Source organism: Eurosta solidaginis, chromosome 3, assembly GCF_040869045.1.
Source record: "Eurosta solidaginis isolate ZX-2024a chromosome 3, ASM4086904v1, whole genome shotgun sequence".
NCBI lineage: Eukaryota > Metazoa > Arthropoda > Insecta > Diptera > Tephritidae > Eurosta > Eurosta solidaginis.
The window spans coordinates 281,414,571-281,440,983 of record NC_090321.1 but is presented as its reverse complement, the minus strand read 5'-3'; the positions used below and the strand labels follow the sequence as shown (position 1 = coordinate 281,440,983).

Here is a 26,413-nt window from a genome sequence, read left to right as displayed (position 1 = left end):
TTTAGTTTTAGTTTTTGGTAGCAAAGGAAAAAAAGGAGCGCCCCACCTCCCACTGAGTTTTCAAAAACAAGTGAAGTAAAACATTTTTTTAAGGATAACTTGATGCCTCTTAGTAACTCTACTTGGCACTTATTGTCGCTTAGTATGCGCTTGACGCTATTCAGTCGGGGCATTTCTAACTAACATAATATGTCCGAAGACAGCAGGTCATATGGGCAAATTCACCAAACCTTTACTCTACTTACAGAAGAACTTTAAGCATTTTATGATGACAAAAGTTGCCAAGAAGTTTTTGGGGAACTTTGAAAATAAATATATTGTAACGAATTTACTTGCAAATCCTCTTATTTGCAATCCTCTGCTAAGTTCGAATCACTAAACTGTTGAATAAATAACTCCAATTTGTAATAACACAAAATGGCCGTTATTAAAGTACTTCACAATAACACTCAAACTGTGCAACGAATAGCTTGCTTAATAACCAAACTGATTGATAGCTCAAATGAAACTCTACTATTCAAAATAATACTGCTCTTGCTAGATAGCGTCTTAGTCGAAACTGCTTGACAACTCAAATCAAACTGAATTCCAGCGCCTCTACAATTTCCGCCTTTTATACTCTTTGATTTCAACCTTCGCATCTTCTAGGCGCTTCCAGAATCTACTAGTCTAGCAGCTCTCAAACTTCTCAGCTGTAACTACAATTGCACAATTTTATAGTTTTTCTCATTGCATACTTATAGGAGTATCTCAGATATATGCATGTGTTTGTGCATTGACTCTCCGCTGCTCGTATACGTACATGGTACATATGTGTAGACGCAATTATTGTTTCGTTTATGTAGATACATAATGATTGATCTATGGATGTGAATTCACGTCACTGCTTAGCATCGGCTTAGAGATGGCAGCACTCCTTAGTTTTGCTAATATTCGTATCACTGCCCTCCACCTAAGTCTGATCGTCCCGATTAGACAAATCTCCCGATCTAAACGTTGTCAGCATTTCCAAATGGACCACTTTCATTTTGGTTCGTGGTTTGCCAATGGTTTGTATGCGGTTACACTACATCGTTGATCCGTTTTACAACTTTGTATGGGCCTTCTCAGTTACACTGCAATTTCGGGGACAAACCTTTTTTTCGTTGTGGGTTGTATAGCAGCACCAAATCTCCTTCCTGAAACCCTTCCGAATTAATTGCTTTATCGTACCTCGCTTTCATCTTGTCACTCATAATCTTTGCTCGTTGCCTTACAAGATCGTGTATTTCTCTCAGCTCTTCTTCCAAGACACCAGTGGATTTCTTGACATTCCCCTCCGCATCGGCACCTATCCCATACTTCAAATCAGCTGGCAGTCGAAGGTCATTGCCAAAAATTACTTTTGCAGGGGTTTGGCCCGTTGTCTCATGCACTGCTGATCGGTAAGCCATCAAGAATAATGGTATGCTGGTATCCCACTCCTTATGGTACTTGTCTACTACTTTCCTTAAATGCTCCTCCAAGGTTCTATTGAAACGTTCCACCATACCATCGGACTGAGGATGCAATGCAGTTGTCCCTGTTTTTCGAATGCCCAATGATTTACACATTTCTTGGAACACAGCTGATTCAAAATTCCTGCCTTGGTCAGAATGTAACTCCATTGGTACACCATACCTTGCAACCCATTCGTTTTTAACCACTTCTGCTACTGTTTCTGCTTCTTGGTTTGGGATTGGGTATACCTCTGGCCATTTACTGAAATAACCCATAACCACCAGTACGTATTTGTTTCCGCGGTTGCTAGTAGGAAATGGACCTGCGACATCCATAGCGATCATTTCAAAGGGTGCACCTGAAATATACTGCTTCATCTGGCCATGACTTCGTGTTTTGGGCCCTTTCGCTCTGTTGCATACCTCGCAGTTGGCAATCCACTCGGTGACCGACTGACGGCAACCAACCCAATAGAATCTCTCCTTAATTTTCTCGAGCGTCTTTGTGATTCCAAGATGACCTCCACTTGGACCATTATGCAGCTCGCTGAGCACGTCAGTAATCCTCTTTCTGGGAACAACTATCAGTTTCTTCTTGATTGACCATCCTCACTCTCCCATACTCGATGAAGGCAACCGGATATCAATTCTAAACTATTCCACTGTGCCCAATATGGCTTCGCAACGGGACTCTCTGCTAACATCTCTTCTCTGTGATAGATCTGTATCTTCTAGCTGACACTTTCTTAAAAATATTACGTACGGCGTTTCATTGTTTTTCGTATGGCATTATCAAAGCGTAGGCACGCAACCAAAGCATTTATGTAAATTTTTCGATACTTCGCCCGTTAGATGAATTAATGAATGCAACACAACCAAAGCGTCTGCGTAAATCCGCCTTAATTTTTGTAGCTGTGAAAGTCCCCTGCAAATAAAATGGTGCTGTAAGTGCAAACAAATCAAACTCCTATATGACACTACTTTATTTTCTATGTATTTTTCTTGTATTTTCTCTTATATTTTTTGTCGAGGGAGCCAATAAGGTTTCAGTACTGGTGTAAGTGTGTGAACTATGTATATTTAAAAAAACTAACGCAATACAAGAAAAATACAACGTAGTTCATTAAAAATAAACAAGCCAGTTTGTATTTCGATAGGGTTTTTGACATTAGGCCGCTTTTTCTTTATTTTTTGTGACAAATGAAAATTTTGTTTTAAGATTCAATATTTTGTGCATAAAACACAACTAAATTCAAAGTGTAAATTGTGTGTGCAAGTGAGTTTTCAATAAATGTACATTTTTCAGTTTTTCATAGCTAAGGAATTGACCTCCAGATTCTTGCGTTACACAAATATAGTGAACTTGGGTACAGAAATTCAAATTAAAAAGTTTTTCACAATAATTTGGAAAACTCTACGTTTTCTCTGCTTTTTATAGTTAACGGAGTAACCCTCCGTAATAAATTAAACTTTTAATGAAAATCAATAACTCTGAACTGAACACTTTTCGCCATGATATAAAATTAAAATGCTGTGGAACAGGAGCAACACTTTTGTGGCTACATAAACCCTGTTTCAATCTTTTACGTCTCTGCACAGAACCCTAACCGAAACAACAATGGCAGCCCAGATTTTCCCGTTATGCTCACTTAAGCGAGTGCCTGTCAGAAATAAGTCAACACACTTGTACTTGTACACTATGTTCGTAGCATTGTTTACTATATAGTTTGGCAGCTTAAGTAGAGGTTATGTTGCGAATAGAGTGGAAGGCAGTGGACTAGGCAATCGAACGTCATATAATGAAGGAATGGTGTTCGGAGTTTTTTCAAAGTTAAAAAAAAAATGATAAAAGCTTTAATATAAATAAAACTACTGTTTTAATAACAACAAAAACGCCATATATATTCTGTATACATAAATTTATAAGGATTATCTCACTTTAAAATTTGAATTAAATAATCTAAAGTTTTTTTTGAAACTGAGTCGAGAACTGTGCGTGTGAATGTGCGAATTTTCACCGATCGCCTGTTAGTTGCGCTACTTGGTAAAATTTACAATGGTTCGTAGCGTGAAGACGTAAGCATGTCATCGGATGACGATTTTTTATTGCTTGTAAATTTTGCGAATTTTCATAAACATTTTTAAACTTTCTTCTAAGAATTTTTTCGAGTATGCAGTTTTGTAGCTTATTCAATTTTAATATAATAAGATGCTAATCTTAAGCCACTAAGAAAATTACCTGATTTTTTTCCATCCGACCTTTGCATTCGTAGGTTTCAATAAACCGCAACGTAAAATATTTTTCTTCCGCGAAGTTGCTCATTGCACGCATTGTACAGGTTTACAAGTATGATATATATGAGAGGGAAACAATTTCTTTCCCTTTCTAACACACGGCAGTTTGACACTTCGGTCAGTGTCAAACTAGCGTGGAACCCACTGGAACCTGCGTGGAACATGAGTTTTGACACTGAACGAAGTGTCAAAATTACCGGGGTTGCTTCGTCGAAAGCGACACAGGGAAGCAAAAAAGGGATCGGAATATCAGATATGGGTTGCTGTGATGGTAAATTTCTTTTAACGAATTTAGTAGGAAATTTTAAGTGCACCCATGTGGGTCCTTCAGAAAATTATAAAAAAGTCTTCAATTGGGGTATCTGAGGACGCGTAGTTATTTCGGTATTAAGAATACAAACACGGGAGTTAAGTTTTTCTACCCGTTCAAAAGTTCTCCGCGAAAAACAGTTTGAAACCGAGGTCGACTGCAATAACCCGTCCAAAAAAGCGGAAAGAAAAATGAATAGACGCGTTTTGTCCTGTTGTCAATAGTCCGAAGAGAAAAAGTATTCGAATTATTGGAAGCGAGGCAAAAACGCGTCTATTAATACCTCCCCCGACGGTTTTGGGCGTGTTTTAGCAATCGTCCCCGTAAAATAGTATCACAATTTGTTAATTAAAATTGTCCAAAATATATGGTTATTAAAGAGAGATGTAATTAAGTGCTCGTTTGAAAGTAAATTAGTATATTTCTTTGTAATATAAGAAAAAAAAATTAAAGCAGTTTTCGATAGCAGCTACTAAACTTTGTTTGGTCCTAAGAAGTACAACAGTGCCAAATAGCATCCACAAAAAAAACGAACAAGAACAAGCATTTTATCAGGTGAGCGTGGCTGTGTATGTGCGTGCTGCTACATATCCTACTTGTAGACCTGTACAATGATTGCACGTTCTCACAAAACTAACATTAATGCTTGTCAACCACGTCGGCCACGATCAAATAGACCAGCTGTCAAGCGAAAAAATCTAAAAATTTTGATTTTCATCAACGCGAAGCCGACAACAAATACGATAAGCACGACATCGCCCGAATCGCACACAACTACCCCCTGCTATGGTAACCATCAAGCAAATTTGTGCGTTGCCCGGCAGCTATATGGAGAATTGTTTTTGTGACTTTCGTTTACTGAATACCGAAATCATCTCAAGTCACAAAAATTGTCTCTAAAGGAAAATCTCAACTTTAAGACTTGAGATGAGACTGAATTACAGAATTCAGCCGTATGTCTATTTAAAAATTAAACTTGAATTTTCTTAAAGATTTACGTAATATGGACGTTAGTAATGTTTGTGTGTTAATTTTATGAAAGAAAACTTTTGCTTGTCAAATGAAAAGTTTGCTTGTAAAATGGAAATAAATTGCTTCTAAACAAGTACATGTCCTCTTCCAATCTCGCCCGCTTCTAGTGTTTTAGGATTGTTGTCCTTGATTTTTATTTCGGAGGTTCATATGCTGTGTTGGAGGTTCATACGTAAGATACGCAGCAACATTTGGCTTTTAGTCCTCCACAAAACTTTGGTCATAACGTCTGCGTTCCTGGGGTTTTCACAGCAGAACTCTTGAAATGCCTTCATTCTGCAGGTCTGTTAAGCCGGCCACAGCTCCTAAGAGTTGAACAATTCTTAGTAATGCACGCTAATGTAAGAGGACACTCTTTCTCTCCCTGCTTCGTACCGTTCTCCACTGTACTTCTACGTTCGGACTCACCTGCTGGTCCATCACAGATTTCGCTGACTCTCCACTTCTTTCGCTCCCCGAGTCCGACGATATTTTGAGTAATCTTGATCGCTTTCCCTAGAAAATGAGCTAAACGGCCTACCACAGCAGCGGTCCTTATTGTGCTAAGACCACCGTTAGTTCTCGAGGCGGCCCGGTATCGGGAAGGCTCCGTTGAAGTACAGCTGAATATACCCACCTGACTGCAAATTATCTTTTAGGCACGGTTCGCATACATCCCTGCATAGCTTTAACTTTGAATAGCAGTGGGGCATTAAACATTTTTTTTTGTGAGTTTTATTCATAAATTAGCGAGAACTATCTGCAAAAAGGGAAACAATCGGTATCGCTAGTATTGTTGTAATTAAATTGTTCTATCATTGTTGTTATCTATGCTGTTTTCGCACTATCTAATTAAATATCTTTCAACTACTTCAAAATAGGTATAAGGGACTATGGATGCTTTTAACAATATGTTTGCTGAACGCGGCTGGAGTGATAAATGTGAACCAGTCTCAAATAAGACTACAATTTTTACCACTGATTTCAACGGTATTCCGGAAACATTGGTACTGAACGTTATCTCTTGGCTATTGCTTATAGGATTATTTACAGTATTAAGGCATCAAGCTGGAGATTATGGTCGCTTGGCGCTTGTCAATAATAATGGCAGTAAAAAACGTTGGACGGAAGTCTTTTATTGCCGAGCAACTCGCTTTACTGATATAGCACATCCTCAAACATCAACTAACCGAACACGAAATAGCGTAGAAGAAGGACGTGGCAGTCTTACATCGAATTCGAACGAAATACCACTATCACCTATTGATTACGATCAAGGATTTTTTGCATGGATTAAAATAACATGGAAATTACGTAAAGAGCAAATCTTATTGCATACAGGACCGGATGCAGTACATTATCTATCCTTTCAACAGCATCTCATGATAGTAATGTCAATAGTTACGTTTGTTTCTCTCATTGTCATTTTACCGGTAAATTTATTTAGTGCCGGATACGAGGGTAGAACAGATCTTAACGCATTCGGTCATACGACTATGGAAAATGTGCCTTATGAATCGGCGTGGCAATGGGTTCACGTTATTGTTACGATTATTTATGCGCCATTGATTGTTTTAATAATGCGACGCTCGTCCGGTCGCAACGCATTCAAAACGGCATCAACACGCACAATTATGATAACAAATATTTCGGCAAGTGATCGTAATAAAACCGTTATACGTCACTATATACAAGAATTATTTCCCGACGTAAATATTGAGGATGTTCAAATTGCTTACAATATCTCCAAATTGACGGTGAGAAGTGCAGAATACGAGAAAATATTAGAAGCTCGAGTATATTGTGAACAACATCGAGATCGAGATACTATTCAGGTTAGTATATTAATATATTATTATGAAGATTCTAGACGGCAAAGAAAGAACAAGTAGGGAAGTCCAAGTTCGGGCGGATATAATATCAGATAATGTCTGTACGTTGAAGATATTTCAGAAAAGTTTATACGAGGGGTCCCTATTGGGCAGCAGTGTATGAAAATCAGCAGTTTTTACAATTTTTGTCTGTCCGTCTGTCTGTCTGTATGTTTATACGTGCATCACTCAGAAACCACTGCATAGAATTGAGTGCAACTTTCACTGTTGCATCAGTCAAGGGATAACTTAAATTTTAGGATACATCTCAAAACCCTAGATCTCTAGTGTCACGGGTTATTTATTTGTACAAAACGGATATCAAATGAAGGCTGCTGATATTTAAATTTTTGAGATATCTTAATCCGTTTCAGACATATATGCCAAAATGTGGTTCAAAATGCTTGTTGTTGTAGCAGTGCGAGTTCAGGGTATTTAGTTTATGAACGGCGTTCGCCGGGCAACTTCTGGCATAGGGGTCCGACGCCATTTTTGTGACTTTCTTCTACAAAGGGCTGAATTCTGCATGCTGATGTTACGAAGACAATGTAATTTGGAATGCAAGCACTGTTCGTAAACTGAGGCTAAGGAAGACATCATAGATGTTCAGCTTATGACTATAACATGTACGGATGAATGGAACGTGGAACAACTAAGGAGGTGTCAGCTCGAAAACACAGATCTGTCACATGTTATGCAAGGGCTCGAGGAAACGAAAGACCAAATAGAGAGATGTCAGCAGATAGTCCTATTGTGAAGTGATATTGGGCACAGTGGAACAGTCTGCAATTGATATCCGGTTGCCTGCATCGAATATGGGAGAGTGAGGATGGTCAATGTAAGCGGAAACTGATAGTTGTTCCAAGGAAAAGGATTCCTGACGTTCTCAGTGAGCCACATAACGGCCCACGTGGAGGTCATTCACGAAGACGCTCGAGAAAATTAAGCAGAGTTTCTATTGGGTTTGTTGCCGTCAGTCGGTCACCGAGTGGATTGCCAACTACGAGGTCTGCAGCAGAGCGAAAGGGCCCAAAATACGAAATCATGGCCAGATGAAGCAATATATTTCAGGTGCACCATTTGAGAGGATCGCATGGATATCACAGTTCCATTTCCTATTAGCAAACGCGGAAACAAATACGTACTGGTGGTTATGGATTATTTCAGCAAATGGCCATAGACATACCCAATTCCAAATCAGAAAGCGCAAAAATAAGCAGAAGTGTTTACAAACAATTGGGTCGCAAGGTATGTTATACCAATGGAGTTACATTCTGATCAAGGCAGGAACTTTGAATCAGATGTGTTCCAAGAAATGTGTAAGACATTGGGCATTCGAAAAACTCGGACAACTGCTTTGAATTCTCAGTCCGATGGTATGGTGGAACGATTCCATAGATCCTTGGAGGAGCTCTTAAGGAAAGTAGTGGACAAGTTCCATTTCCTGATTCTTAATGGCTTAGCGATCGGCAGTACACGAGAAAACGGGCCAAACTCTTGCAAAGGTAGTTTTTGGCAATGACCTTTGACTGCCAGCGACTTGAAGTTTGGGCTAAATGTCGACTGAATTTTCAATTAAAACAATAAAAAAGTCTGTACGTGGCTGTTTTCTAAACTTTAAAAATTCATATAATATTTTTTTATGAGTGTATTTTAAATTTATCTTTTGACGCTAAACGCTGATCCTCAAAGGATATTTCTTCAGCCCAATTCTAAACAAAAAATTCCGTGTGAGTTTTTTCCCTACTCTCATTCCTCGTATTCTAAATAAAAATTCCTTGTGAGTTTTTTCACTTCTCTCTTTCTTATTGGTGTTGTTGTTGTTGCCTCTTATTGTGAACAATGTTCGAAAAAGCGGAAACCAGTTATGGGAAAAAAGTAGGTATTATGAATGGAGTGAGAGGGAGATTTCTCTGCCATTTCTTAGGAGTTTTTTTCACTTTAAAGGGAATGCATCAAAATAGTTAAAGGAAATTGGTTCTTTTAAGAAAGAACACTTATTTGTACAAATTTGTGTTAAAAAGAGGAAGAGCTTTTGGTATATTTGATGCGGCCATCCAGAAATTGCGCAAGGATTTTTAAGAAGGCTTAAATAGATTTTGGCGTATGACGAATTCAACTCGACTGGGCCGCCAGAAAATTGCTTTGCTGAATGGAAGCAGGCAACTCCCGCGGATTTGTGTTATCCCGCCGTTTTCTTCTTATTATGCTCCTCTGTTGATGTTGCTGTGGCACCAATTCATTACTCATTTCAGTGAATACCACATGAAATGCAATACTGTGCATATTTTATTTCTTAATTTCAAACAAATTCGCAACAATAATTAAACTTTTCTATTTTTTGAACAAAATAACAAATGCGCAATGAAATTTCCATTGACAAAACAGCTAACTTCGAAAATTCGAAATTCCTATTCCCCAATTATTGTTCTCCCTAGGAGAAAAGAATTGGAGGATTTTTTTCGCGGGAATAAAAAAATCAACGAGAACAAAATTCCAAGGGAATATTTAGAATTTGGCTGCTTATGTAAGTGTTGCGTTCTCTGGGTGTTGTATATTTGGTTTAGCAAACGTGGAATATTTTCTACGTTTACTACGCTTCCTATGGTTCTTTCTACGTTTTCTATGGTTTCTGGACAGAGGGAATATCCCTATTAGCTATTCTATATATTTTTGTTTGTTTAATTAATGTTAAAATGGCTTTCCTTTACAGGTACAACCAAATTTGTGTTCCTGCGCCAAAGAAAATGCATTCGTCTATTATCAACGTGAAGAACAAAAGCTTGCCGGCGATGTTGCACGTTTGCGAGCTGCGGCGCTCAATGAGCCACTGGGAATTGCATTCATAACTGTTTCAACTGTAAATGAAGCACAAAATATTGTTAGCCATTTTACACCTGGCACATACAGGAAATGGAATTTAACATTCGCGCCATCACCAGACGATTTATTTTGGGAGAATTTGAATGTCAGCAAAAGTAATTGGTATCTCAAATGGGGTGCTGTTAATTTTTTCCTTTTTTTGACATTATTTTTTCTAACCACACCGGCTATTGTATTAAATTTTCTGAATACCTATGCATTAGCTAAAGGCAATATATATACAATATCACCATTGGTATCAGAATTCTTACCAACATTGCTCTTGTGGACACTTGCTGCTTTAATGCCTGTAATTGTTGCTTTCTCTGACAAATGGTTAGCACATTATACGCGTTCATTACAAAACTATTCGATAATGATTAAATGTTTTGGTTATTTATTGTTAATGATACTCATACTGCCGTCATTGGGTTTAACGTCAGCACAAAAATTAATCGAATGGTCAGTTAGTAATGACACTATACGTTGGCATTGCGTTTTTATGCCCGATCGTAGTTCGTTTTATGTTAATTATGTAATTACAGCCGCTTTCATTGGTACAGCATTAGAGTTGTTACGTTTCCCAGAGCTAATTGTATATATATGGATGTTGTGCACGGCAAAATCAAAAGCAGAAACACCATTTATACGCAAATCTATACTGATAGAATTTCCATTTGGCATACATTATGCATGGACCGTATTGGTATTTACTATATCAATTGTTTACAGTGTTTCCTGTCCTCTTATAATGCCATTTGCAATGATTTATATTTGTTTTAAGCATTTTGTTGATCGTCATAATTTATATTTTGCATATGGACCATCAAATATGATATCGAGAAATGGTGGAAAAATTCATTCAACGGCTGTTACAATGACAAAGGCATCAATTATTATTTTGTTATTGGTAATGGCAATGATTTCTGTATTACGTGAAAGAGGCAATGCACGTTCTATTATCTTGCTCATAACATTAGTTTTAACATTAACATTATTTACATTTATGTCACCAATAAAACGTTGTGCAGCGTTACCACGTCCAAGCGTTGTAGAGATGGCTGGTCCAGTACCAATTTATGTACCAGATGTTCTACGACCGCGTGCTACTGTATCTACAACAACAACAACAACGCATAATCATGGTGCGACAGCAAATGGTTGCGGTATTACTGGTTATGGTTCAGATAGCGTATCCGATTTTGATATGAGCTCACAATGTAGTGTAAATAGCGTGGATACTTAGACCGTTATAATGTATATTTTTTTTTAATTCACATAAAGATAAATTATTAAACTGATTGATTGCGTTCGGCGAATATATGTGTGTATGTATTTACAAAGATACCGCAGTGTTCACATTAATAGCAGTGTCCTTTAAGGGTTAGCTTTGATGAAAGCATATTAACACAGCTTTGGCACCATGTTTGTCTACGTAGTATCCTAATAGAAAGGTCGTAACCTAAAATTTCTGTTAACTAGGGGTGGCTTCCGTAATTCGATAGTCGACACTCGTTGATTCGATGCTTCAAGTCGATATCGAACGCTCGATGATGCCATTTTAGTTCCCGTATCTTGGTATGATCACCTTCGTTTGCAGATTTCAAAGGTTGTTTAGAAAGCTTTTTGGAGCTACCAAAATATTTTCTTTTATAAATAGCATTTCTTTCTTAATCTCGGAAGAAAAAAATCAATCCCTAAATAATCACCAAAGCATAAAATTAGACCTATCAAAAAGGCAAAAAGTTATTTTTAAAAATACTCTTTGTAATGTCATTCATGTTCCCTCTGGCGTCCCACAGGGCAGTCATCTAGGTCCAATTCTGTCCTTGCTATTTATTAATGATATTTGTACCACAATAAAATATTCCAAAATCCTAATGTATGCCGATGATGGTAAAACTTTTTAGGTCTTATGCGTCTATCGAAGAACGTCCCTTGCTTCAAGCGGATTTAAACTGCCTAGTTACCTTGTGCAACGTGAATTCAATGCCCCTTAACGTCAATAAATGTAAATTCATGTCCCTCTCGTAGATCTTTGCCAACAGCGTCTTATGTAATTAATAATTTTTGTCTTCTATCAGTAAACTATTTTGTGGACTTGTCACGATAGATACTAAACTTAGTTTCAACCTTCATATTAATGGTACTGTCAATAAGGCTAGAGGTGTTCTTTCATTCGTGTAACGGTGGTCCAAAGAATTTAGTGACCCTTATGTAACTAAAGCACTTTTCACCACTTTAGTTAGACCAATATTAGAATACGGATCAATAGTCTGGAATCCTAAATATCGAGTTCATGCAGATAGACTTGAATCAGTACAAAAGCAACTTCTACTTTTCTCTTTAAGAAATTTTCAGTGGGACTCTGCGTCCCTTATACTAGTCGGTTGCAGCTTATCAATCTTCCAACTCTTGCAAGTCGTAGAGAAATGCTAGGCGTAATATTTATGGCTAAACTACTGAATGGATTGATTTCTAGCCCAATTCTCTTAAACGAAGTAAACTTTAACGTCCCATCACGAGTGTCAAGACATTACAAATCTCTTCTTTTGAGGCAGTGTAGAACTAATTTCGAATTAAATGAACCTTTTCAGGTTTTGTGTCTTGATTTCAACACTCATTCTAGTTTTATTTGATATAACGGATTCACTTTTTACCATAAAGAAAACTGTCCTATACTATCTTAACTCGTAACAAAAATAAATAAAAAAAATAAAAATTTTACGTACTAAAAAGTTCACTTACTTAACAATGTAGTATATGCATAATTTCTAACTGTTATTTATAATAGGGGGACTCATGTAACCGTATAAATGCCTTATAAAGTGTGTAAACGTATAAATTTATCTAGTTTACGCACCAGCTGTCAAATTTTGTATGAAAAATCATTTACACAATTTGTATAAATTTACGCGCACATTTCATTGTGTAAACGCGGTAAACTCAAAGGAATGCAACCTTGCAGACATTACAGACGGCATTTTCATCAAAAATCTCCAACATCAGCAAGTAAAGGCGTTTTAGTTTTGATTTTTCACTTAATCTTGGTATTTTTTAATTTGTATAACAATCAAAAAAATTTTTTTGGAAATAATACAGCTGAAAAACAATCAAGTTTATCAAGAGTATTACTAGTTGCGTTCATATAACCGCGTGTGTAAATGGATATAATTTTACTCCTTATAAGTTTATATGCTATCATGAATCCCCCTAATACTCAGCTGATGATTTTTATTCTGTAGGTGAGCAGTTTTAAATCTCAACGCTTAACAAACCTCCGCCTATCAACAACTCGGCAAAAGCAAAAACAAATCCGCGCGTCATGCCGATGGGCCCCTCGCGTCGGTTTGGCGGGCTTTGGAGGGTATTAATCCGTTGGGTATTATTTTTATTATTATTATTAAAAAATTTCATAGTGGAAACCGTAGAAAGAACTAAAATATCAAAATTTTACTGTAATATAACACTCTTTTGAATGGTCCAAATATTTCGATCGCATTGCTTTGCTTTGAAGCTTTGACACCGACATAAGATAACAATGAAACAACTAGCCGCTTTCTTCGCTTTGAAGCAACCATTACGTTTATGTATATCTGCTTGTAATAAAAAAGGAAACAAATTTTCAAGAAATTAACAAATTAGACCCACTGTTATTTTAACGAACGCAAAAAGATAAAACTTGGTCAAGTATCTGCGTTGTCGTCCGCAAAAAGCTGTTAATGAAACACTCATATTAAAACGATTAAAAATTCAATTTTTTCACCATTCGAAAATTACTACCAAAACCCGTTTTGATTGCGGCCTATCGATGAAACGTGTTGTCACGGATACATTTTTAACGGGTGAAAAGAGTTATTTTTTTGTTCGTATGTGTAACCCTGACATCAATTCGCGTTTATTGATACCCTATTTGACCACTTTTAGTAAATTTCGGTGAAAATCATAAATTTAATTATTAGCATGTAAAAACGCCCAAAATTATTTCAAAATGGCCAAACTTGATTTCAAAGGATAATGGCATCTATGATCAATGCTATAAAAATGAACCTTTTTCGCGCGATCTCAGAGAGCAAGAAGTGTCATAGCATGTCATCAAAAATATCAGGAATTCAGTCAATGATGACATGATACGAAACATTCATTCTGTCTCAATTCGTTTCCAGGAATGGGTCTTAAAGTTCATTCAATTGTAAACATTGGTTCATTCGATTGTAAACAAACTTCATTCGTTTCCAAGAATGGGTCTTGAAGATCAGAGTTGCGTAAACCGCGCAAAAAAAAATCCAAGAAAATCGGTGCGTTTTCATTATTTTTCATTTCAAGTGTATTCAACTACATAAGCGGATCAAAAATTTGTAAAAAAGGTACAAGAAATAACAAAATTAAATGAGATGTTATATTAACGCACGAAAAGAGATAAGTACATTTTATCTTAGCTATCAAAAAATTAAATTTCACGTGTTGTCACGGAAAAATTTTTAACGGGTAAAATAAGCTTTTTTTTGTATTTGTGATCCTGAAAAAATTCGAGTTTTTTGATATCCCATTTGACAATCTTGAGTAAGTTTTCGGTGAAAATCATAAATTAAACCTTTACCATGTAAAATACCCCAAAGTTATTCCGAAATGCCCAAATTTGATTTTGAGGATGATGGCATCTATGGTCAATGTTATAAAAAATGCACATTTTCACGCGCTCTCAGAGAGCGAGAAGTTTCATATCATGTCATCATTGAATTCAGTGTTTCGTATGCTGTCTCTAATATGCGCGCATGAAGCAAACTGCGCCTCATGTGCATCTTCCCTTACACTTCCATATCTTTCGTCAGTGTACATCTACATTTAAAAAATTACCTCCCTAAGGCTGAGGACGGAGTGAAAGCGAGAATCTCTGCACCATAAATTAGAATAAATATGAAAAACTATTTGTATTACTTTTTATGAAAAAATTTAAAAGTCTGAGTGCCAGCAACGTTTGAAGCTTGTAAAATATATGAAGACAAATATCGCTTCACGCCTAGCATAGCCATAAGCCTAATGCTTCAAAAAAATTTGATGTGATTTTATGCACGGATTCAATAAATACTTCAGCGGAATAGGATGATTTTTATCAATTTAAATTCTAACAAATATAGGATTTTTTTTATTTTACAAAAGGAAGTGACTTCACAGACACTGCTATTATTATATACGCTGCTGTACTTATGTACATGCATACGAGGAACTTTCACCAAAATCCATGGTTCAACTATATGGTGGTTGGCTCATCTCTACAGCAACGACATACCTTTGCTCAGTTTGTCAAAATCTGCGTGTTGGTGTGAGGCGATCGGAGAGGAATGAAAACATAAAACCTTACAATTCTTGTGTGTTGTAAGAATTAATTGTAAATGTGTTGGCTGCATTTTACGTTTTGACATTCCCAACTACAGTGAAATAAAAAAAAATAAATTCAACTGTTGAGATGAGCCAACCATATATGTAGTTGAGTCATGCAAAAATCATTCTAACATTCTTTTTTTATTATTATTATTGTTTTATTGTAGTGTAACGGAGATTTTTCTTATGTTTAATTCATGGAAGTGCAATACCGTTAATTTAATTCATTTATTAAAAAAAAAAAAATTGAGGTATTCACGTAGGCGTGTTTTCAGTTCATCTGCCTACGTGCTGGTAATTTTTATTATATAACAAAAACAACGAACAGACATATTTTTGAAACAAATAAATTGATAATCGTGGTGACGTGAATAGACAATCGTTTATTGTTTTGTTATAATGCCAAGGCGAATCTATACCAGGTGGTGGCAAAGCGAATTTAACCAATTTGCCGAGCAGAAGAATGTCAAGTAAAAAGAAAAATTTCAATGATTTCGATTAGCTGGCGTATTGTTGTGCAAGGCATTGTACGAAAAATAATCAAGAAGAAATCATCTTTTGGGATAGCAAGGCGAATTCAGTACCAGGTGTTGTTATCCCAACAGCTCATTGCTTCTTCTTGATAATTTTCCATACCTTGTACAATAATATATCAGTTAATCGAAATCTATGAAAATTTTCTTTTGACTTGACATTCTTCTGCACGGCGAATTGGTTAAATTCGCTTTGCCACCATCTGGCATAGATTCGCCTTGTTGGGATAGCAACACCTGGTAGTGAATTCGCCTTGTCAAAAGCAAAAAAAGATCAAAATGCTTCCTTTTGTTGATATCAAATATTTTTGTTAACATTTTTTGATATACATATATGTATATATCAATTTATATATTGTTAATTAGCCGCAGTTTCTACCATACACATTACCAATTTTATCGTACGTTGCTCAGAGTTTTCGTAAAGTTTATCCTATTCGGTTGAACTGATTGACGCTATGGACAAGCCTTTAAATTTTTATACTAACATGAGCAAAAGTGAGAGGGAGCTGTAAATGAGTTTACGTAAAAGCATGGCATAACCTAATTCCTGGTTCCGCCACGCGTAAAAAACAAAGTGTGATTGACATTTGAGTTTAATTCTCTCGTAAGGGACTATTATGTCAAACAAATGTAAACAAAACATTAACCCTATGTGCTGCTTGTGGCATTATATCACTTCTGTTTTTTTTTTTTTTGCACTTTACCTTGTCGTCGCCTGGTTAAATGATTGTTGTATGTTACATTTGACGACTTTTGGGAAAACGTGATTGAAGTTTAAAACGCGTTTTCTCGAAAACGCTACGGTAGATTTTCTTGAAAATTGTATATGTTATTTCTAGCTTAAGGAAATACCAAAATTTAAAACAGAAACCAATTTTACACAAACAATGAAAAATTTATTGCAGGTTTTGTTTAGTCACATTTTGTCGTATGTTACGTTTCACAACATGGTTGTGGTCGTTCCATGCACATGCGACAAATTATTGCCAGCATTTGTAAGAATTACGTGAATGAAGACGTTTTATTTAGCTTTATTTAAAATCAAAATACATTTTATACGTATAACAACAACATTAAAGTAAACATAAAAAAATAGTTTATCCAATTCGAGTAAACAAAGGAATTCAATTTAGCTTCAGTATAAAAAAAAACTTAACAAATTAACGTTAAAAATAATATAAAGTAGGTACATATAGATGAGATCGCATTTTAATTACATTTTTAATATGGTTCTATAAAAAGATTTGTCTTCTTCTCTTTCCAAAAATGGAATGCAACTTTTTAAGTCCTTAATTTTATTCAAATCAAGTTCTTTTTTGGGAACACGCTTATGTTCTTGGCTCCACATACTCAATATATTTGAGTATCTAGTTTTATTTTTTCTTAGATCTACGGTACTATAGTTTACTTGCTTAAATACGGTCTTAACACCAATTTTAAACAAGTCAGACTTTGAGTAGCTCAAAGGTTTGCATTTGAAAAATTTAACGTCTTTGAAATTCAAATTTTCTGATTTAATGGAATAACATTTGAAGTCTAATTCAGACATTTGTAATATGCTTAATTTTATATTTGGGAAAGTCATGTTCTTAAGCAGTCTTATTAAAGAAATTTGGCTTGGAATTTCCAGGTTCCGCAAATACTTCTCAATGGCATTATGAACGCAGTCAACTTCCTGTAAGCTTGAATGCCCTGGCTCACTAAATTTTTGCTTAACTTCTTCTATCTCTGGATTGTCATGAATAAATTGAAGTAATGCAGTTGAAGTTACACGATTTCTATTTTGTGGAACGCATGAATCACTCCAAAGTGTAATGCTGTTCAAATTAGGATGGTCAGCGACAACCTTTTTTAATATTTTAATTAAGGCACTGGCAATATCATTTCCACTGTAAGATTGTATACGGACAGTTTACGTTTATAATAAAAACTAGACGCAAACATTTTCGGAAGGGTAAATACATTTTCTAAATCATATATTAATAATGGGGAATTTTTATCAATATTTTGAAGATCGGTATCGCGTGGTAAATATTTTTTCGTCCAAATGATTTTGATGTAGTTGAATGTCGGCTTCAGATACTTTACCCGCATTTACTTTAAAAATGTGACACTTATCACAAATATCCTTTCTTGGGGCGTAGAAAGATAAATTAAAGCTGGTATTAAATACTTTCCTATAGACATCTATACTAACTGGGTTACTAATAGAGATTTTATAAAAGTCATACATTTTTTGTAAGCTCAAATGGGCTTCCAAATATTTTCTTGAAGTATTTGATCTGCAGTAATGGGAGTCGACCGTCGGGAAGCTTGAAATGTGATTTTTCACCCCTATAATTCGACTTTCCTCTGTAGGTTTTTTTCCACAATTTTTAAGTTTCGATTGCGACTACAGTATTAACTTCATAATGCTTCGCAAAAAAATAATAAATAACTCGATCAGAAATTCCTAGAGTATTTAAGAAATACTTTTTGCACACTTGCACGGTTTTGTTGTTTGGTTTAAAATAAAAATGAAATCTACTTTTTTTCTTGGTTCATCCTGATTCTTGGAGTTTGCTCTTCTGCGCTTAACTGATGTCTTCTTTACAAAATTACCATAAAATATTTGCTTCTCTGATGAGTTTAAGCTCCAGAAACGGGAATTAATACTCTTCCTTTCATCTGAGGATATTTTAGTTGTACACATGTAAAAGCACGATTTAGCGCATCCGGAACCAATGGGTCTTCCTGGCCTTTCCAATCCTTTACTGTTAACAAAAGGCAATCCACGATCGTGAAGGCTCTTTCGTATATTTTGCTTCCACAATTCAGTATTTCGTTTTCTTTTTCGAGGCAAAGGAGATGCGGAATTAGTTGAAAGTATTTAATTGGAAATTTAAAAGTAAGAACTTTAGAACGGGAACTAAAATTAAACGCAAAATTACTTACAACCGCTGCTATAATCCGATGGCAACTTACGTAACATACTTCCATTTTTTTCGGGCGAAGAAAGAAATGTGCTACATGCCGTTTCATAGTAATTTTTTAACGAGGATTTATTTTCTGGAACATAACTCTGGAACTCTCTAAATCATATGAAGAAAAGTCAGTCCCATCGCAAGATCCAAGAATTTCGTTTTCCAGGCTAGATTGATTTTTTTTTTAATTAATAGGTACTATTAATTTCAAACGAAATACTCGTAAATTTCTTGCGGCACATAAGGTGCAGGAGATTCATCCGCACGCCTCGACATCGCGATTAACACTAACACTATTACGCTCAATGCATTTTCAATAATACATACGACATATTTTTACTAAGCAAGATTCAAACTTTGTTGCATGTGTTAGCTGACTTCGCGCATACAACAATTTTTATTAAGAATTATATTCATTCAATTTCTATGAAAAATTGTCGCATGTGCGGAAACTTTAAAATTATACGACAAAATGCTACTAAAGCGCTTGTGACCTGGCATATACGACAAAATTTTACCGAATATCTCGAAAACCAAAGGAGATTTTAAAAAACTGATAAATGCATTAGAAAGATCTAGGTAAGATTAGTATAACTGCATTATTAGCTCAGTTTGGCCCAATTTTCACATACAACAATCATTTAACCAGGTGACGTTGTGTGACAGCCTTATTAGAAAATAATATGAGAACTTCAAAAGCCGACCGTATACTTATTTCAATAAACCTAAACACTCAAGTTACATGTGATTATATGACATTATATTAAAAGAGTATTTCGTTAAAAATAAAACTTATCTCTTTCAAACCCTTTAAGCCATTTTTTTGTATTTAATTGCCCAAGATTTAGGCTTTTCCGCATTTATTATCTTTGCACTTCCAGAACTAATTTTTGTTACGATTTTTAAGTTTACAGCTAGCCTCCTTGAGCTTACTTTCATGTTTCATATTTTCTCCTTTCGAAAACTGGTCTCAAAGGGCTTTCTGTTTGAGTTTCCAAATCGGAAACATATATCGTATTTTGTTTAATTGTGCCCAAATTGAAGGACTCGACTCAATTGTAATGAGAACAGCTCATGGATACAACCTAGCCCGTTTGTACATACTGAGATCTAGCAGACAGCTGATAAAATCAGATTCCTCAAAATTATTTTCGGAAAGCCGATATAAATTTCTTAACGCAGCTCCATAGATTCTTCCCATCGCTTCCGTCCTTGTTCGAAAGCTGGTGTTTGAAAATTGTTAACCTCACCTACTCGAGGGGAATACTGGGGTGGGATTCTTGTCCTGTTCAAACAGAAATTTATTCAAATGTAAGAATTTTTTTCACTTCATCGTTTCATAGAACAAGAATTCCGCCCTTATTACAAATATGAATGTGACCTCAAGTTCCTCATTGAACTAGCGGGGGGTGGCGGAATTGCCTAGAAATTCCAATGCGGTCATATTAAATCGTTCCGAGTGGTCGGGCTTGTACCTTAATGGTGTTTGTTACTTGACCGTACTGGATCTATGTTCGGAAAAGGACCATAAACATCGATAACACAGCCCAAAACCTTCGGGGAGTGTCTTTATCACTAAAAAAACAACAACAACATGGGCTAGCAAGCTACGAAATATTATAAGTGTAAATGTGCCCTACTGTTCTTATTCACTAATTTTAAATTCAAAAGCTTTGAAAATTTGTCTGAAAGGGTTAAGATTGTTTTCTTTTTGACATTATAGTCCGATTCTTATGTATATTTTGCATAGAAGTTGATGCACGCGCCTTACCAACTCCTCGCCACCATATTTGCATAGCTCCACAGGCAATCTATCAGCGCTCGATGCCTCGTTGTTTTTTTTAATCTGGTTATTGCTATTCTGATTTCGTCATCATCATCAATTGCGGGCTCGGGGCAATAATCTTCCCTCGGCGTTTCATTGCTCTCTCCATTTATGAACACAGAGAACCTGGTCCTTCAGTACACGAATTAATTTCTAAAATGAATAATAAATCTCTCCAGTTGTTGCTGTTGTTGTTGTAGCGATAAAGATACTCCCCGAAAGTTTTGTGGCGTGTTATCGATGTTGATGTTCCTTCACCGGATACAGATCCGGTACGCTCCGGTAACAAGCACCATAAAGGTGAAATCCCGATCACCTCGGGAACGATTTAATATGACTACAATGAACATTCTAGGGCATCCCGCCCACCCCCTTGTTCCATGAAATTTGGGGTCGTCAAAGCCTCGGATGCTAAAGAAACAGCATTCGCAACGGGTAGATAAGGTTGAAAATTGGGTTAGAGAAACTATAACCCGCTTCCAAGAGGGATAAGGAAACATCTCACTAAGCTTGATAAGATACGGCACCTGCCCACTCAGCCGTGTTATTCAGATAGGCATAAGGAAGGCCAAAGCCTACTCCTCATATAATCGCTAGGTCGCGCCCGGTGAACCCCGTTATCAATATACACCATCCAACCCTTGCAGAAGAAGAAAGCAGACTTCCAAGTGAGACACGAGTCACTCTGGCCCAACTTTGTTCTGGATACTGTAACAGGTTAAACTTTTACTTGTCCAGAATCGACCTCGACATACGTAATGTGTGTGCTGTATGTATGATCGCACCTATTGAATGGGCGAAGCGCTGCTAACCCAGCAACAACAACAACAAGGTTTCGAAGCGCTGTTAACACAGCAACAACAACAACAAGGTTTGTTTGGGATATCCGTATGAAATTTGGTAAGCGAATATATTTTTTCTTTTATTAATCATTAGAACTCTTTAATAAATATAATAGCAAATTTTATCATTTGAGGAGTTCCAAACCAAAACGCAATAATTGCACCCCTAATTTTCTTTGAAGGGGATTTAACTTCACCTTCTAAAACCTATGTCATAATCTTTATGGGAAATAAGAACCAGTAAATTTCGCCATTCTGGAACATTTCAAAAAATACGTTTCATAGCTAAACGCAATAATTTCATACAATTTTGATTTTTTTTTGAGTTGAAAATGTTTTGTGTTAATATGAATGTGGATAGGTTCTGAAGTACTGGTGTAGTCGGTACGGATGATATAAGGAGTACTTTAGGTGTATTTAAGAAGTATACGAGTACGACGCAACTGATCCTCATACGTATTCAAAATTTTATCCAATTTCCATTGCGATGTCTTAGGCCAGGGCCACCTACCTCAGCTTGGTATACTCGTTTCTGCTCGGATGAATCCTTCAGAGTACTCTATGTAACACCTAAGGGCGAGAACTTTCCAAAAAAAAAAAAAAATAAACCCGAAAATTATTAATGGACTACTCACAAGTAGAGCTGGAGCTGGGTCATGTACTTTGTATTGAAGTACTAATATGACAAAATTGGTACACATCATCCGACAGTTTTTTCTAGGATCGCTAATATAATGACAAGAGACCTTTTATTCTATAAGTAGTTAGTACTATTCACACCAATGTGCTCAAATGTGTGTCTTAACTTCAAATCTAGTTGCCTGATAAATGTGGTCGTTTGGTTATATGTGTGTTTTTTCATAAGTGGTTTAACATAAGAATAATTTGAAAACATTCATCCATTTAAGACTGGGCACTTTTTCCTCATAGGAACTTGTTTTGAGTCACTTATTGCCTTTTTGTTTTGGAATTCCTCATTTCTTTTCTTCTCTTATTTAATTCGGTTACTTCGAATATTTGAATGAATTATGTAACAACTAAAACTATGCATTCCAATTTTGAAAAGTTGTATGGACTTGTTTAAAAAAAAACGCTGCGTAACCAAAATGTACGCTGTGTTTGGTGCATAAAAAATAAAAAAATAAATGTAAGGCGCGATAACCTCCGAAGAGATATAAGGCCGAGCTTCTCTTCCAATTTGCGTCGTGCTCCTCTAGATTTCCCCTACAAATTGGCCGGACGGGACCTACATGTTTTATGCCGACTCCGAACGGCATCTGCAAGGCAGACGAGTTTTCACTGACAGCTTTTCATTGCAGAACTACACCCGGAGCGCTTGCCAAACACTGCCGAGGGGCGACCCCGCTTAGAAAAATTTTCTTCTAATTGAAAAACCTTATTTCTAAAGTGTTGATGTTTTGCCCGGGGTGTGAACCCAGGGCATAAGGTGTGGTAGGCGGAGCACGCTACCATCACACCACGGTGGCCGCCATTGGTGCATAATGTGGAAATTAATTGTTTTAATAAGTCGATACATTTTTACAAATTTTTGTAAATTACAAAATACAATTGAGGGGCTGTGTGGAATAACGGTATAACTCAAAAATCAACCTTTTGAGAAAAGTGAAAAAAGCTTAACAATACAGGTCAAAATAAATTTTTAATAATCCTACTTGGTAAGATTGTAGATAGTATGATTCTTTGATAAGAAAAAGTAATAAATTTTAAATATACATAATTTTATTAGAAAATGGATGATTTCTTTTTTTTTTTTGAGTTATACCGTTATTCCATAGATCGAATATCAAATATTTTGATTGAGATACTTTATTAAACAAAATAAGATACATTAATAACCATTGCTAAATACATTATATTCTATTATTGAGAAATGCTTATAACTATTTGTTATTTCCTTTTGTTATTTAAAAAAAAAAAAAAATCTTTTTTTACTACTTTTATCATTGTTAACCTTTTTTCTATTTTTAACAATGGAGTTCTCTGTCTGCTTAGTCGTTTTTGAAACCACTTCAATTCTTTTATTTTTCAGTTCTTTCTGGTCTACGACATTGAATATATTTTCATACCATTTCGATGCTTCACTACTGCAAAATTTTATTAGAGAGTTATACCGTTTTTCCATAAATGAAGCTAATATCTTTGTTTAAATATCACTGTTATCATATTGGTATATGTATGTAATCGTGCTCTTTATGAAAAAACGGTGTAACTCGACTTATACCATTATTCCACAATTGCATAACACACTTAAAGAATTTTAGAAAAAACATTGTATATGTATGTATGTAATACTCCTATATTACTGCTACAGCCTAAGTGAACTCACAAACATCAGAGTGCCGATATATTGCTGTTTAAATGTTTTTGTTTTTGTATTAAATAATCGAATGTACATAGGCATGATTCAATTACTAGAGGTTTCTTCTCCAATGATGACAGAGCTTTGACACTCCCAAGTTGAAAAATCTGGACGGGTTGCTTTTACGATGTAAGGAAAACGGGGAATAATTTAATCCCCTTCAGCAAAAATTGTAGTAGAAAAGTACTTTTAGTAGTATATTAGAAGTGATTATAAAATGGTAAATACCAACAGGTTTTAGGGGATATAATTCATTTTCTATTAAATATTTCGTGAATTTATAAATAGTTATGTTAGCTTGGTCATTCTTTCAGAATTTGTTTGAAGAATGCCGTACGTTAGAATTTCATTCAAAAATACACTATCTCAAAATTTATTTCAAAAACTCCCTATATGAGCACAAGTTCAATGTATTTTGACATAAGAGGGAGTTAATGAAAAGCATTCTGAGATAAGACGTTCTTCAATCTAATTCTAATTAGGGCGTTTTTGTGACAAATCCTGAAATGGGAAATTTTGGAAAAATATTTTGAGATAAGACGATTTTGAACAGGCAGCCGACATGGGGTGATACTCTACTCAGCAACCGCAGTGAACTGACAAAAAAAAAAAGAAAATTGCTTATTGTCTTAGGCTGGGCTTTTCAGTGTGAGTTTAAACTTCAGTTAAAGTTGACTAGAGTTTAACCTTGCCACTTTGGTTGGATAACAACAAATTTTGCTGCTCATCTCAGCTTAAGCGGCCGAAGTGGCAGGGTTAAACTCTACTCAACTTTAACTGAAGTTCAAACTCGCACTGAAAAGCCGGCCCTTAGAACTTTATATGCCGGCCTTGACTTTGACAGAAGAGTTAAGCTTTTGTGCGGTCCTGCTACACAGGGAGTATTCACCTCTTTATTATATTCTGAAATATCGTTTCCGTTAAGTATTCATGGAAGGGTTCCGGATAAACCATTAATTTAGAATATATGGAACACGTCCCTTTGATACTACCTCAAGAGGTCCGAATATAACAAATAAGTATATACATAATGTTCCAAAAATAAACCGATTCCACAAATTCCTAAATGGAGACAACTGTTCCGAACATACGGAATGAATAAGTTAACATGCTCAAGGAGTCATTCGGCATCTCTATTATTTACTAATAACAATTTTACGTGAATCGATTTACTTGTCGAGTTTTTGACGTTGAACAATGAATTTTGAATTGGTTTAGGTTTCGTATGTTTATAGGTTTACGAAAGTGTACGATTCCTTGGTGTGTGTACTTTTCATAAAATGACCTATGTTCAGCTACACTAATCATGGCATAGTTCCAAATTCATCATAAAATTAAAAAAAAATGTTCTAAGGAATTATGCAGTTCAGTACTTATCGGGTTTTTCTAAACTGATTGCTTCCTATTTCTACAACTAATATTTTTCGAAAAATTGCAAAGAAACAACACAGTTAACGGATGTCAATTCGATTTGGGAGCAAAATGGCTGCAATTTAAAAAAATTTGTCCGTCGAGCAAACCTCTTGTGACTGAATCATGGTACATACATAGGTACCTAAATTTAATTTTTTTTCCACACTTATGCTGCTAAAATCACATCTATCTTGTTTTGATTTCGAATTCAAAACTCATTGCGAGCATTTTCTATTAGCAATAAAGGAGTATTACGTATATGAGAAAAAAACAAGTTTCGTTCGGCTTTAAGGCTTCAGAAATTCTTGAATGCTCAAAGTATAATAAAACCATGTATTTAATTTAATTTTTTATAATTTCATATAAAAGACATTTTTAATAAATCTTAGAACAAATAAAAAATTCCAATGTTGGAAAATTGGCAATATTGTTTGTATAAGAAAAAATGTGATAATATAAAAAATATATTATTTGAAGAGGAAACACTGTAGAAAAGTATGTGGAAAAATTCGAATCGACTTTAGTAAACAAAATTGGAGTGGTCTTGGCTTTTTGCGATATTTATTATAAATTTTGTATGAATGCAGCTAACACGATATATATTATACTCAAATGAATATACATATGTACATATGGACAAAATGCTTCAGCATTCAGTAAAAAAAATATATTTTAATTATTGTCTTAAAAAAAAATTATATATAGAACAGTAAGATTACAATGTAATGTAAATATCTATTTATTAATATGTACTATATACATATGTTTGTGTACTTATGCACATTTAAGTTTATACACAATATACTGATATATTCTACTAAATAGCACTAATAAATATCATTTGCTTATACAAATTAAAATACCAGTTTTTTATGGAGAATTATTTTTGTTTATATAACCTGGAGCAGTGGTTTTCAAACGTTTTGAAGTCGCGGCCAAAAAATGGTTTTCAACTCGGATCAATTTAAATTGTGTTCCAAAAACCATTCATCCCATACTTAATGGCTTTTAAATTTTCGAGGCTTTTGGAAAAATTCATGAAAGGATTTCGTCTACAGTCAAATCAATATGGTTATGGATATTAAAAGAAGCTAGACCATTGTGACGTCCTTGCCCTATCCTATTTCTCAAATAATTCTTGATTTTTTTCAAGGTCGAAAATGAAAGTTCTCGAGTTGCTGTAGTAACTGACAATACTACCGAAACTACCAAAAACGTAACAGTTCTTGTTGTTATATCGCCGTA

The 26,413-nt window shown here is 35.4% G+C and overlaps 1 protein-coding gene across 2 annotated transcripts in view; it reads left to right on the top strand.

Moving 5' to 3' along the window:
* Positions 1-26,028, top strand: part of Tmem63 (transmembrane protein 63) — a 39,802-nt gene extending 13,774 nt beyond the window's left edge. Inside the window, exons 2-4 of one of the 2 annotated variants that reach the window (XR_010951384.1) lie at positions 5,976-6,929; positions 9,679-24,407; positions 24,510-26,028. Coding sequence is in view for 1 of the 2 variants with exons in the window: in XM_067776727.1 (XP_067632828.1) it covers positions 5,988-6,929; positions 9,679-11,073 (2,337 nt within the window). In the remaining variant the exon portion in view is untranslated. Of the gene's footprint in view, positions 1-5,975; positions 6,930-9,678 lie in introns of both variants that reach the window. The other variant, XM_067776727.1, reaches the window with a different exon arrangement.
* Positions 26,029-26,413: the final 385 nt, after the last annotated feature.